Source organism: Rousettus aegyptiacus, unplaced genomic scaffold (genome assembly GCF_014176215.1).
Source record: "Rousettus aegyptiacus isolate mRouAeg1 unplaced genomic scaffold, mRouAeg1.p scaffold_m13_p_3, whole genome shotgun sequence".
Taxonomy (NCBI): Eukaryota; Metazoa; Chordata; class Mammalia; order Chiroptera; family Pteropodidae; genus Rousettus; species Rousettus aegyptiacus.
In genome coordinates, this window is record NW_023416306.1 from 166,055,091 (window position 1) to 166,069,650 (window position 14,560).

Genomic DNA, 14,560 nt, shown 5'->3' on the forward strand with positions numbered 1-14,560 from the left:
ACAGAGGGGCTTCCTAACGTTCTTGTCTCCACCCTGGGTGGTTGCAAGGGAGTACACCTGCGTTCCTCCCATCTCCAACCTTGCATTTTCGGTTTCGGTGGCCCTTCTAGCTTCGCCATCCGTGGAAATCTTTAGCCTCAACTTCTGAAGTCTCACAGTCCCCTGGCAGTGGGACCTCCCATCCGAAGCATCAGCAGGAGAGCCCATCAGAGAGGGGAGGCAGAGGGCACAGAGCGCAGCACGCCGGGAAGCCATGCTGAGGGCTACTTCTGCACTTCCTTCCTCGCGGTCCTCTGGAGCGTTCTCGCCGCCCTCCGGCCCCGGCTCTCTCCAGCCCGCCCCGGATCCGCCTCCCCCTTCTTCCTCCCCGAGGTTGAGACGAAGCGTGGGACGCACCTGTGTCCCTCTCCGGTCACCCCGTTGAGGCACCGGGGGCTGCTCCCGGAGCAGGATTTACAGGCCCGGAGAACGCCAATGGGAGATCCAAATGGTCGGGGACTCCGGCACTTTAAGAGGCTTTTCTCTGGGAAACACCCGTCCCCTCCGTGCGCCTTATGAATGGAAATACTCCTCCCCCGGTCGAGCCCATTTTCCCATTTCACCAGGAGCCGCAGCTTGCTCTCTCCTTTCGGTCTCCCCGCCCACATCAACGCGGGCAGCTCCAGGAGGGGACGGACAGGAAGCCTTTGGCCGCCTATTAAATCCCACCCATTTCTCCGGGGGCGATTTCCTAACCTTCCGGGACCGAATTCTGCAATTTGATGTGCGTTTTGTCCGAATGGTAGCGACACGGGCCTAAGGGAGGGGGAAAGCGAGGGGGTGGGGGGTGGGGGGTATGCGCTCTTTTCCTCGCAACATCGCTGGCGGAGCGAGGGAGCTCACACGACACAGATTTTGGGGCAAAGCCTTTCCATCTGGACAGCACCATGTCCACCAAAGCGGAGCAGTGTAAGTAGCAGCCGGCCCGGCGTTCCGGCCCGGCCTCCGGCTGGGAGCTATTGCAGTTGCGGCGTTCGCGGCTGCCGGGAGACCTTGGCATCGTGCTGGTGCGGGGGTGGGGGCTGAGGTTGGGGCGGGTGGGGGGCGGGGGGGTGGAAGAGAAAGTGGGGGAGGGTGGACGTTAATGGCAACGCGGCGCTGTCCCCGGTGCTGAAAAATAATGCGGTCTTCCTTGGGCTTGTGGTGGGGTTTCGCAAGACCGAAAGACCCTGCGAAATGAAATTAAAATGGGGTCATTCTCGGAAAAAAAAAGAGGCCTCGTATCTTTCAGATAAACATTTCAGTATCTCTTGTTGGAGTGGGGGAAGGGGGGCAGCGGCAAATCAGGGGCGGGGAACTGTCAGTGCAACGAAAGCCTGCCCGGCCTTCTGAGCATGCCCAGTTCCCGGTGCTGGAGCCATAGGGGAGTTTGTCTGCAGTTTCCACTTCGGGTTAGAGAGGCGAGAAAGGAGAGGAGGGGGGCGGGGCGGGAGCCAGGCAGAATTCAGGGTCCAGTGTGAGGAAAATCGGCTCAGGAACACCAACACCAATGCTGAAACTAAGCGCGACCGTAGGTTGAAGCAGGAGTTGGTGCTTGCAAGAAAGTGAAAGGGGCTCTGGGAAAATGATCTAATTTTTCTCCAAAGAGATTGCCTTTGTAGGGCAGCTCATACAAACTGTAACAAATAGCACGAGGATTTTAGTTGTCCAGTAACGATCGACTGTGTGTTTGGTTGGAAACCGCCTGCTAACTCCTTGTGGCCAGAGGAAGTTTCTAATATGCTCCCTGTAGTCTTTTATTGCAATGCGCATTAGGCCATCAGTATGTACTTGGTAGGTTGGTTAATGTGAAACCTTTTCCTAAGTGCACTTGAGGGATTCAGGAACTTAACCTGCTGATTGTGAATAAAAGATGTTTTTATTAAGCAATAAGTTTGAATTTTTAACAAATGTACCAGAACTTATTCCTCTAATTGATTTTTCTTTCTTTCAAAGTAGTATACAATTATATTGATAATGCTGTCAGTACTTAAAAGTCTTTGTAATTCTTCTTTGGAATGGCTATTAAAGCCATTCTCTGAGACACCCAAAACAGTAGTCTCATTATTTGGTGGCAGTAGCTTGTATATGATAAAATGCAGTCTGTTACTTACTCACCAGGTAGGTTAAATGAACCGAAGACGAGTAGAATTCCCAGATTGATGGTTCATTAGAGATTGTCTGTGCCTACAATTTTTTTTTTGGGAATCTGGAACACCTGAGTTTGAATCCCAGTTCTGCCATTTACTGTTTGACCTTAGATGAGGTGATTGACTTCTCTGAACTTTATTTCTTCACCTGGGTAATGATGCTGTTAGGGTTGTAGTGATTATGGATAAAAGAATACACACAAAAGATTGATTAAGTGATCCTAGCACATAGCAAGTACTCAATAAGTTATGGTTATAATATTGACAATTATTTCCCATTTAGTAGTTCATGTCTTCTAAATAGTTAGGAAATTCTTTTGTAATTTTTTTTTTTTTGCCTGTCCCCAGAGGTTAAATCTAAACCTCAAAGGTAAAATTTGCTTCTACAGAAGCTTTAAAAAATTAGATACATCATGCTTTGAGTAATAACAACATACATCGAATCAGTGTGATCTTCCCACTTGAGGATAGTGCACCCTTGAAGGTTTTATTATAGTACAGTTAAGAAAACCACCACCTGTCATTTGATTTTATTGTTACACATTACATAAGAAATTTCAAGTTAAAGCCAGTGAATGTTACTGTCCTTTTCCTGTGTTTTTCTTTGTTAAATTTTGAGAGTCATTGGATGCTTTGTCTTGTCTCTTTCCTGGATAGTTAATGTCAAGATAAATAAAATCTACATGTGGACTTGGTTGTGTAGTGCAAGCAGTGTGTAGTTAAGTAACTATTTTAGAATTGTTTGTAAAACAGATTTTTCTCATCTGTAGATGCTGGAAAGGACACCATAACTTGAAGCTGGAACGTGTGGCTTTGAGTTTTGCATGCCCTTCTGATGAACTGTGAGACACTGGGCATTTAATAGAGTTTCCATCTATGAAGTAAGGAATGGTAGTAACAGATATCTTCGTTTAGTTAGTCTTAAGCGTTTTGGAGAGCAAAGGAGGTAAATGAGAGTAGGCTAGAAAAGGAAAAGGGTGCTTTGGTTATTTGTGGGTATCTTTATTCAGAGTGAAGGAAAGTTAAGAATTTCTTTTTCTCTTATATGCATGAACATGAATGGGTTGACACGTCAGTGTACATTATATACCTGAAAATAGAGCAAACACATAAAAGGCTGCATAGTATGTTCATGAAGGGTGAATACTTTTTAACAAAGAGCAGTCACAGATCCATGGTATTTTGTTCTTGGACTTGGTAGGAGTATGGATAAGGGGAAAGAGAAAGAGAAGGGAAGGCCACAAGATTTTTTGTCTTCTACTGGATGTGAAGACCTTCAGAACTGGAGAGAACTGAGAGTTCATTTCTCCTCTGCATTCAGGAGTGTGCACAGTACCACTTGCCTAAGGACCAAACGGGGAGAATTAGGTTTAATATAGTGTCAAAATATTATTTTTATTACTCTTTTTCTTGAGGCTTCTTGATGTAGGTAAAGATTTCCATGGTACAGGAAGTGGATATAGTTTGGTTGAATCAGCTAGAGGAAGTGCTTGCATTTCAACTCAAATAGATTACATGACTTACCTTTGAAATGTAATGTATTTTCACAGATATGTGAAAAATGATTTTATTTTTACGTAGTGGTATTTTCTTATATGAAATTCGTAATATTGAAGAAAGAAAGGCTAGTTTCAGCTAAGATATAGTTTGGAGCCTGTTTTTATACATTTGTTCTTTTTCCTATGCTATGTGCAGAACATCGTGACAGAAGGTGAAAGCTTCCTAGCAGTCTCTCAGGCGACTGCACAAGAGTTAAAATTTTTTTCCTCCAAGCGCTTCTTCTTCTTACAAAGTTCACTGTAGTGAAAATGTTTATGCTGATATAGAATCTGGAATGATAAAAATAAAAATTTATGGTTCTTTTATTTGGGATTCTAAAAAGAAGTCCAACTCTCCTGCATCCCCAGCCCCCAGCTTTTCTGTCTTTTAAGAATTAAAATCGACCAATCTGGAGTACTTTGGGGGTGTTCTTTTAAAAGAAGCTTGTTTTTGATAACAGCAGAAGAGTTGGTGTTCTAGAATCAGACTGCTGCTTGGGTATGAATCCTGGCTCTGCTTCTTACGATCTGTGTGACCTTGGACAAGTTAGCTCAACCTCTCTAAGCCTCTACTGCATTAATTTATAAAATGGAGATAGTTTTAGTTGTGAAGATTCAATGAGGCGATCCATGAAAAGTGCTTAGCATAGAATCCTGGCACTTATGAAGAGTTAATATTAGCTATTATTATTATCATCATCATCAAGTATAAAATCTTGTACTTGCGGCTATATTATAAATTATAAGTTTGGATCCAGCCCCCCGGAGTATAGCAGGAAAAAAGCAATCATGATATTATTTAAATGGAACATGGTCTATTGGACTATTTTTTATTCTCCTTTCCTTGTCTCCAGGTCTCCTCTACAGCCATCAGCCAAACCCATTTTGGGTGGGAGGGGATCTCTGCATGGCAATTCCTTGACTTGGTTTATCTGTCAAGGCACTGGCTTGTCACCTAAACAGAACATTTCTAAGGCATGAACTGCCTATCCATCGCCTTTTGTATTATGGTGAAAGTGTAGCAACTGGAAAACGTAAATAAGTTATATAAATATCCATCAAAATGTTTTCCAAATTTGGAAGTTAACCTGCTGATAATTTGAGTATAAGCTCAAAGCAGCTAACTATAGAAATGTGAATCTATGCTATTTTTAATGTATTTATCCTACTCAACATCTTTATCTCAGTAGCTAAAAATCTTTTTTTATTACATCAGAAACAAATACTTTTAAGAGTATAGCTAATTAGCAATATGATTTGAAGTTGAACTTGACCCTCTCCCATCTGTATTTAAAGGCATGCTTCAAGAGATCAATAGAAGGCTTTAAAAATATTTTATGCACATTATATAATGATATTACTAAAATAGAAAAGTACTTTTCTTTTGAATAGCAGTGCAATCTGTGTGGTTGTTTAGAAATCTTTGCACAACATCACTGACTTCTTATAGATGAAATTCTAGTTTTATTCATATATGCAGAAATTAGAATATGGTTATTAACCATATCTGTGGTAGCAAAAAGAGCACATGGTTTTTAGCTCTTGTCTTATATGATTTCTCTGCCTTATTTGATACTAGCTGCTGCATTCCTTATTTAAACTCTTTTTTTTTTTTCTTTTCTGGCTGTTCCTATTCAGACTGTTTTATAGGGCTACTTTCTTCTTGCCTTTCATAAACAGGATTCTGTCATTAGTTCCTTCTCCCTTTTTAAATCTCACAGACTCATTTACTCTCATGATATCAGTTATTGTCTCTACTTGGATGACATCCAAATATAATTTTCTAGTCTAAACACGTCTCTTGAACTATAATCCTTTATCGCTATCCAGGTATCCTGTAGCCATCTCAAACCCAAACTCACTATTTTCTGTCTCAAAGTTGTACTTCTTTTTATATAACTGGTTTTAATAAATGGCACCTCCACCTACTCAGTAACCCAAGTCAAAAATTGAGAGTCTTCTTAAATTTCTACTTATTATTATTATTATTATTCAACAAATCACCAAACCTTGTTGACTCTAGCACATCCAACCAAACCTCTGCCCTAACTCCTTGATCTAGTTTAATTGGACTGTTTTTTTTTTTTTTTAAGTTCCTCCAATGTATCATGTTCTTTTTGCCTGAAACGCTTTTTCTCCCTCTGTGGCTCTCTTCTTTGCCTTTTTTATTGTTTAATATTTATCTTGGAAGCCTTGACTGATTGCTAGTCTCCCCCTGTATGCTCTACTTGTGTGGTCACACTGTATTGCAGTGATTAGTTTTCTTGTTAGGTGCCCACATTTACTTTGTGTGTAGACTGTATTATTGTCATCTCTGTGCCTCCATGTGGAAACACCATTGTCTAGTGCCTGGTGTTTGCGCAAAAACTATTTCTCAAATAAGTAAAAATGATTGAGGCGAATTAAATGTCTTTTATAAAGAAGAATTACATAATCAAGTTTTTGGATTTCATTAATTTGAAGATTACACATTTTCATTGGTGTGAAGTTCTGCATTCTGCACAATGTGCAATGTACAGAATACATGTTTTTCAATGGACTTAAAGGTAAATAAAAATATACTTGTCGAAAGTGTTTAAAACATATTTACTAAATCAAATTTTATAGTATTTATATAACAAGTTATACTTTTCCTAAACATTCATTGTGTTTTTGGTTCTTTCGCATCAGTTAAATCAGCATAATAATTATAATTCCTAATTGGTAGACAATCTTAGCACACAGCCAAATGTTTTTCTTAAGATAAAATGACAATACATATGAAGTCAGGGCCTTTTCATGCTGTATGTAGTTTGATGTGGATCCTTTGAAAATATATCTGTTCAAATTTTATGTATTGATTACTCAACCAATAAATAGGCTTTAGGTTGAGATTTTCATTTTGCAGTATTATGTTTGGAAGTTCACATGGATTTATTTCTTATATTCTGAAAAGATATGGGTAGCTCTGCATAATGGGGTCTGTCTTTCATCCTTTTATTGATGTTTTTGTGCTAATTTTATAACCTTACTTTACTAAATTATTTTCTTTTTGTAGTTGTTTTTCCATCTATTCTTTGGGTTTTCAAGATATATAATTATATAATCTGAATATTGAATGTAGTTTTATCCTTTCTTTTTTATCCAATTCTTATATCTCTAATTGCTTTCTCTTCTAACTGCATTGGCAAATATCTCCAACACAATGTTGAATATAGCATAGAAAATAAGTATTCTTGTCTTATTTAAGTTTAGGTGGAAAAGTTCTAGTAGTTCCCTTATTAATAAGATATTCTTTTGGGCTGAGGTAATGTATTAAGGAAGTGGCCATCAATTCCTATTTTGTTGACTTAAAAACACCTGAAAAAAAAAATACCTGAATGTTGTTGAACTTTGTCAAGTTTATTTTCTATATCTATGGAGACCATATAGCTTCTTTTCTTAACTTTATTAATATGCTAGATTGGATTTTGTCTTATTTTAGTTAATCATTTTTACATAGATCTTCACATCTAGGATTGGCTCACAGGTGTTTTTTTTTTTCCCCCTCAGAGGTGGAGTTGGGAGTGATTCTAGTCAGGATCTGCAAATTACATAAGATGAGTCTGGAAGTTTCCCTTCTTTTTCTATGCTCTAGAATGATTAAAGTAACATTGAAGTTATCTGATCTTTGAAAGTTTGTTAGAGTCCCCCTGTGAAACCATCTGGCAGGGTTTTTGTTTTTTTTTTTTTTGTGGTGGAACTCTAACTTTTTTTCTCTATTTCTTCTGTGACACTTGTTCTATTTAGACTTTCTGTTTCTACTGGGGTCAATTTTGGTAAGTTTTATTCCTCTAAAAAATTATTCCGTTCATCTAAATTTTCCAATTCGTTTGCATAGACGTATACAAAGAATCTTTTAGAAATTTAAAAATTTTCATTATTTTGATATTTATTTTCTCCTTGTCATGTCTAACGTTGTGTATTAGTGCTGTATTTTTGTGCCCCTCTCATTCCTTTTTTTCTTGATTGAGTTAGTGGTTTATCTATTGTTGATTTCTTCTCTAAGGAACCAGGTTTTGGATTTATTTATTAATTTTACTGCTTTTTTGGTTTCTAAATTAATTTCTGTTTTTATTACTAATTCCCCCTTCTCTTGATTTCTTTGTTTTATTTTGGTGTTTTTTCCCTAATTTTTTGAGTTGGGTATTTACTTATTTTAACATTTTAGAATTAATCATTTCATCGATATACTTTGATACTTCCTTTAGCTGTAGCCTATGGATTCCTGATAATGTCGAGGCTTTTATTATTATTTTCAAGAAATTCTGCAATTTAATTTTGTATTTTGCCTTTGACTCAAGAGTTATTTAAAAGTGTACGTGTATATTTCCATGTGGAAAGAAATTTTATTTTATTTTGTTATCGATTTTTATTGCATTATAGTCTGAGGATGATATTTGCATTATTTCTGTTCTTTGGAACTTACTGAGGTTTTCTTTGTGGACTTACGTTTGATCAGTTTTTGTGAATTTTCCATGTGTACTTGAAAGAAGTTATGATCTTCGTTTTTGGGGTTGGAGTTTGATATACATCTATAAGATCTACTTTAGTAATGTTGTTTAGGTCTTCTATACCTTTATTAACTTTTAGTCCACTTGATTTTGGATCGTGAGGTATATTGAAGTTATCCCATTAGTGTGTTTCTAGTTCTCCTTGCCTTTCCTGTAGACTGCTCCTTAATGAAAATTATTGCTGATTATTGGGTGAATAAATATTAGTAACTGTAGTATCTTCACTGTGAATCGTAGCCTTAAGCATTATAAATTGACCCTTTTTATACATTTTAAAGCTTTTTGGTCTCAGTTCCACCTTGTTGGATATCAGGATTATGACCCATTTTCTTTTTGTGTTTGCCTGATATATCTTTCTCCATCCTTTTATTTTTAACTCTTTTGAATCTCTTTGTTTTAGGTGTGTCTTGTATTCTGCATAGTGTTGGATTTTGCTTTATTAGCCAATCTGAAAGTCCTTTTCTTTCGATAGGTGAGTTAAGCCCATTTACATCTATTGATATGATTAATATGTTTGGCCTCAGTTCTATCATATTGTTTTATTTTTATGCCTTTTGTATCTACTCTTTTTCATTACGCAATGGGTTTTATCTGCTTATATGTTCCATTGGTTAACTTTATACTAATACCTTTACATTCCGTTAGTCCATTTTTTTGGACTTAATTGGTTTCTTACATTGAACAATATTAAAATTAGCTTGTAACCTCTTCTTCTCCCTTTCTACTTCTGTCCCAGTATCTGTTCTAAGATAATATTTTTTTATTTCCAATTAATGTCTATTAGGAAATCATATCCATATGCACTCCTTATTTCTCCACCCCAATTTTTGATAATTATACTCTATATACGATATTTTCTCCTTTATACACATGGTTTAGCTTTGTTCTACAGGTATATTTATATTTAATGCTTACTACTAATTCATATACTACTGTCTCCCAGTCTCTCTGGTTGTCTGAATGTCCTTTTCTAATAGATTCTTTAGGAAGGGCACACAGGGTCAATGTACCCTGAGTTTTGGCAAGTTTATAATTGTTGCTTTGTACTTGGAGGTCATTTTGGGAAGATATAAATTGCTTGACTCATATTCCCCTTCCTTGAGTGTCTTAAATTCGTTATACTATTTTTTGGGGAGGATGTAATTAAGAACTGTTGAAAAGTCTAGTGACAATCTTGGTTTCTCTCCCTTATTAGTGACCTGGCCTTTTTGCCTGGTTGCCCAAATGATTTTTAAAAATTTTTTTTGAAAGTAGTTTTATCTATAATATAACTTAGTGTCGGCCATGTTGAAATGATTGTGATGTATCTTTTCAATATGTAATTTCAAGATTTTATTTCGATTTTAAGAAAGTTCTGGAATTATAGTTTTAATATTTATTTCATTCTATTGTTTGACATTCTTTGCAATCCCTATCACATATAGGTGGGGTCTTTTTTGCTATTCTTCTGTATGGATCAGTTTCTATTGACTGTTTTCAAAATTTCTTCATTTCTTTTGAGTTTTTTTAGAGTCAGCTGTACAATATACTTTTATATGTGAACAAGCCTATTCATGGTGATTCTGCATGTACATAGGAATATATTTATTTAGCCCTTAATTTCAAATGTCAAATGTAAATTCAACATTGAAACCGTTCAGTTGAATATTATCCTGTTTCTCATAAATCCAAACTTATTAATTATAAGTATAAGCATCCATGTCATTATATCTTCTAATGTAGACATTCACAAGTACCTATGTGTTAGAATATTTGTTACTTTGTCCTCTTTTTGTTTATCATGGAAATAGTTAAATATAATAATATTAGGCCATCTTGAAAGCATAGTTGAATGAATTTTACTAAGTATATACAATTGTGTAACCTCTGTCCTTACCCTAAACAGTTCCCTTACCCTGAAAAGATCCCTGAGACCCTTTGCTCTTGATCACGTTCTTCTATCCCTGGTCACAGAAAGACATGGATCTGCTTTATGTCACTATAGTATTGCCTTTTCTAGAATTTCATATAAATGGAATCATTCAGTACATAGCCTTTTCTGTGTAACATCTTTTATTTAGCATGACATTTTTGAGGTTCATTCATGTTATTGAATGTATTAATATTTTGTTCCTATTATTGCTCTGTAGTATTTCATGTTATTATATATATATATAAATAAATAAATTTTGGGTTGTTTCCAGTTTTTGGTGATATGAATAGTGCTGCTAAAAGTGTTTGCACATATGCTTTTATAGGAAAATAATTTTATTTCTCTAGGGTGAATATCTAGGAATAGAATTACTTGACAGTATGATAAATAATGGAAAGTGTTGCCGTATTGCTTTTCAAAGTAGCCAAAACATTTTTCATTCAACCAGCAACGTAGGAGAGAGTTCTAGTTTTTCCACATTCTCAGCAGCACTTGGTATTGACAGTCTTTTTAACTTTTGTCATTTTAGTGGGTGTGTAGTGGTAGCTCATCGTGGTTTTAATGAGCATTTCTCTGAGGACTAGTGATGTTGAGCGTTGCTTAATGTGCTTATTGGCCATTTGTTTATCTTCTTTGGGGAAATCTCTGTTCTAATTTTAGTTCTTTTTTTGATTTAATAAAGTTTTATTTTTCAAATGTACAGTTAGTTGGTGGGACCTATTGTTCATGCATCTCCACCAGCAGCTGGGGCATCCCCACCCCTGGTGTTTCTGGTATAAATTACTTGAGTTCTGTGCTTCGAAAGTAGTTTAATAAACCCTTTACTAAGGAGCTTTTGAAGGGCTGTCCTGGCCAAGGAACCTCGGATCTGCAATCTCTCAGAGATAATAGCTGGGCTTATAGGCTTATAGATGGGAACTTTTTAATAGAATTTGTCTTATGCGTTTGTCAAACAAGACTAGGTCATTGAGCTTGTCCCGAACTTTGCCTTTGGACCACTTCTTTTTGGCCTTGCTCCCAGATTTGTTCACTGGGTCTTTGCCTTTCTTGGCCAACTTTTCAGCATCTTTCTTCTTCTTGCCATCCTTGGGTGGCATACCAAAGCAGTTGCAACCAGCGCAGCCTCGCTAAGATGTCGGAGAAAAAAGAAGTGCTGCTCACGAAACTTTTGTTCACTTTTTAATAGATTTTTGGTCTTTTTATTGAGTCATAAGAGTTCTTTATATGTTGTGAATACAAGCTTTTTGTTTTGAAAAATTTTGCTTTCATTCTGTGGATTGCATTTGTGTTTTCCTAACTACAACTTTTGAAAAGAGAAACTTTAAAATTATTAAGTCCATTTAATCAATTTTTTTAAATTGTTTGTGCTTTTGGCATTCTGTTTAAGAAATCTTTGCCTAACCTAATAATACAAATATTTTCTCTAGTGTTTTCTTCTAGATATATAATAGTTTAATCTCTAACATTTAGGTCTCTGAACATTTTTGAGTCGGTCTTTATTTACATATGGTATGAAGTGAGGTTTGAGGTTCGTTATTTCCATTTACAATATCCAATTGTTACAGCACCATTTGTTGTTAAAACGATTTCGTCTCCATTGAATTATCTTGGTATCTTTGTTACAGATCAACCAACCAAATATGGTTGAGTCTATTTCTACACTCCATTCTATTTATTTATTTATATGTCTATTCTTATTCCAGTGATGTACTGTAAGACATACTGTCTTTTTTACTGTAAGTTTATAGTAAGCCTTGAAATCAGGTAGTATAAGTCTTCTGACTTTAAAAGCTATTTATGTTGTTTTAGGTCCTTTGCTTTCTATGTAAACTTAAAAATTAAAAAAGAAAGCTTATATGGATTTTGGCCTACAGATCAATTTGAGGAGAATTATTTTAACAATATGTAGTTCTCCAGTCCCTGGAAATGATACATATGTTTATTGATTTAGCTCTTGTTTAATTTCCTATTGTAATATCTTGTCACGGTGTTTATAAAATTTATTTGTAATATTTTTGTGAATGGAGCTGTTTTCTAAATTTTATTTTCTAATGATACGGTGTTAGTATAGAGAAATATAATTGGTTTTTGTACGTTGATCTTATATCTTATATTCTGAGCCCTTGCAGTGTTCACTTACCAGTCTCATAGCTTTTTTGGGGTATTATGTAAGGTTTTCAACACATACCATCATGTTGTCTGTGAGTAAAGTTTTCCATCTACCTTTTCAATCTTTACGCCTTTTACTTATATTCATTGCCTTATAGTACTGGCTAAGACTCCCGAACAATGTAAGTGACAGTGGTGTGGTGGACATCCTTGCCTTGCTCTTGGTCTTGGCTAGAAATCTTTGAGTCTTCTACAATACTAAATTAACCTTGCATCCCTGAAATAAACCACATTTGGTCATAATATATATATATACTTTAAAAATATTGTTGTCTTCCATTTGCTAATATTTTGTTAAGGATTTTTGTATCTATGCTTATGATTGATATTGGTCTATAGTTTTCTTGTGATATCTTTATCTGGCTTTGGAATCGGAGTAAAATTGGTCTCTTAAAATAAGTTTGGAAGTATTCCTATTTTTTATATTTTCTGAAAAGTTTGTATATAATTCATATTCATTTTCCCCTAAATTTTGGATAAAATTCACTACCGAAGCCATTGTAGTCTGAAGGTATTTGTCGTTTTTGTGTGTGTGTGGCAGGGGGAGGAAGATTTTAAATTTTAAATTCAATTTGGTTGATATGGAACTGTTCAAGTTTTTTTCTTTGTTGTAATTTCTTCTTAATCAGCTTTGTTATTTGAGTTTTTCAAGGAATTTGCCCATTTGACAGATTTGTTTGTTTGTCCATTTATTGACATAAACTTGTTTGTAAAAATCCCTATTATCCTTCCTATATCTGTAGGAACTCTTGCAATGTCTTTTTATTTCTGATATTGGCAATTTATATCTCTCTCTTTTTTTCCTGACCTGGCCGGTTAGAGGTATATCAATTTTATTGATCTCGGAGAACCAGTGTTTGGTTTTGATTTTTTCCTATTTTCTGTTTTATCGATTTCTGTACTTACCTGTGCTATTTTCTTTCTTTGGTTTCATTTGGATGTAATTTGCTCTTCTTTTTCCAGTTTCTTAGAGTGAAAGCTTATTTTATTGATTTCAGACCTTTCTGCTTTTCTAACATAGGCACTTAAAGTCATGAATTTCCTTGTAAGTCCTACTTTAGTTGCATTTCACAGATTTTCATAGGTTGTATTTTCCTTAATGTTCAGTTCAAAATATTCTCTAATTTATCCTGTAATTTTTTTTTTGACCCATAGTTTCTTTACAAGTGTGTTGTTTAATTTACAGATATTTGGGATTTTTCCTAGTTATCTCATTTATTGTTTTTGATTTTTAATAATTCCATTTTTGTCAGAGAACATAATCTGTAGACTTTCAATCTTTTAGCATTAACTGACACTTGTTTTATGGCCCCAAATATGGTCTATACTGGTAAATATTCCATTCGTAGTTGAAAAGAATGTATATTCTGTAATTGTTGGGTGATGTGTTCAAATCTATGTCCTTGCTGCTTTTTGTCTAAGTTTTCTATCAGTTATTGATAACAACTAATTGTAGTCTTTAACTATGACTATAAAATTATCTGTTTTTCCCTTTAAATCAGTTTTTGCCTCATGTGTTTTGAAACTCTATTATTCGGTTTACACTCATTTATAACTTATGATTTCTTATTGAATCATCTATTTTATCATTATGAAGTACCTTTTTTATCCTTGTTAATATGTTTTGCTTTGAAATCTGTTTATCTAATATTAATAATGCTAATACAGCTTACTTTTGCTTATCGTGTAAATGGCATATATTTTTGCTTTGTTTTCTTTCGATCTTTAAAAATTTTCTATTGGCTTCTTAGGTACAGTCTTTTGCAGCTTTAAGTAAAGGGTGCCGTAGCAATTACAATGTACATTGTTAATTTTTCACAGTTAACATGTAGTTAACGTACCACTCTATTTAAAATATAGAAATCTTGCAGCCTTATATGTCCATATCCCTCTTCATTTTATATTTATTGTATGTAATACATCTACATATGTTGTATATGCCACAAGATAATGTTATGATTTTAATTTTAAAGTTATATGGTTAATAAAGGAATTAAGAGGAAAAAATAAATATTTTCCTCTTCAGCCTCAAAATTTCCTTTAACCTTTTTTATAGTGTAGTTCTGCTAGTGACTAAATTTCTTAGATTTCTTTGTCCGAAAATGTCTGTATTTTGCTTTTGTTTTTGAATGATATTTTTCCTGAATGTATAACTCTATTTTGACAGTTTTTTTTCAGTACTTTAATGATATTATTCCATTTGGCCTTCATTGTTTCAGAGGGGAATTCAACCATCAATTG

At 35.3% G+C, this 14,560-nt stretch overlaps 1 protein-coding gene and 1 pseudogene across 6 annotated transcripts in view; one reads left to right on the forward strand and one right to left on the reverse strand.

Moving 5' to 3' along the window:
• The first annotated feature begins 315 nt into the window (after positions 1-315).
• Positions 316-14,560, forward strand: part of UNC79 (unc-79 homolog, NALCN channel complex subunit) — a 217,591-nt gene continuing 203,346 nt past the window's right edge. For 2 of the 6 annotated variants that reach the window (XM_016145493.2, XM_016145498.2), the window contains exon 1: positions 316-763. Coding sequence is in view for 4 of the 6 variants with exons in the window: in XM_036238687.1 (XP_036094580.1) it covers positions 927-948; positions 8,639-8,710 (94 nt within the window). In the remaining 2 variants the exon portion in view is untranslated. Of the gene's footprint in view, positions 764-825; positions 949-8,638; positions 8,711-14,560 lie in introns of those variants that run through there. The other 4 variants (XM_036238687.1, XM_016145484.2, XM_036238688.1 and 1 more) reach the window with 4 other exon arrangements.
• LOC107511254 lies at positions 10,875-11,247 on the reverse strand (annotated as a pseudogene).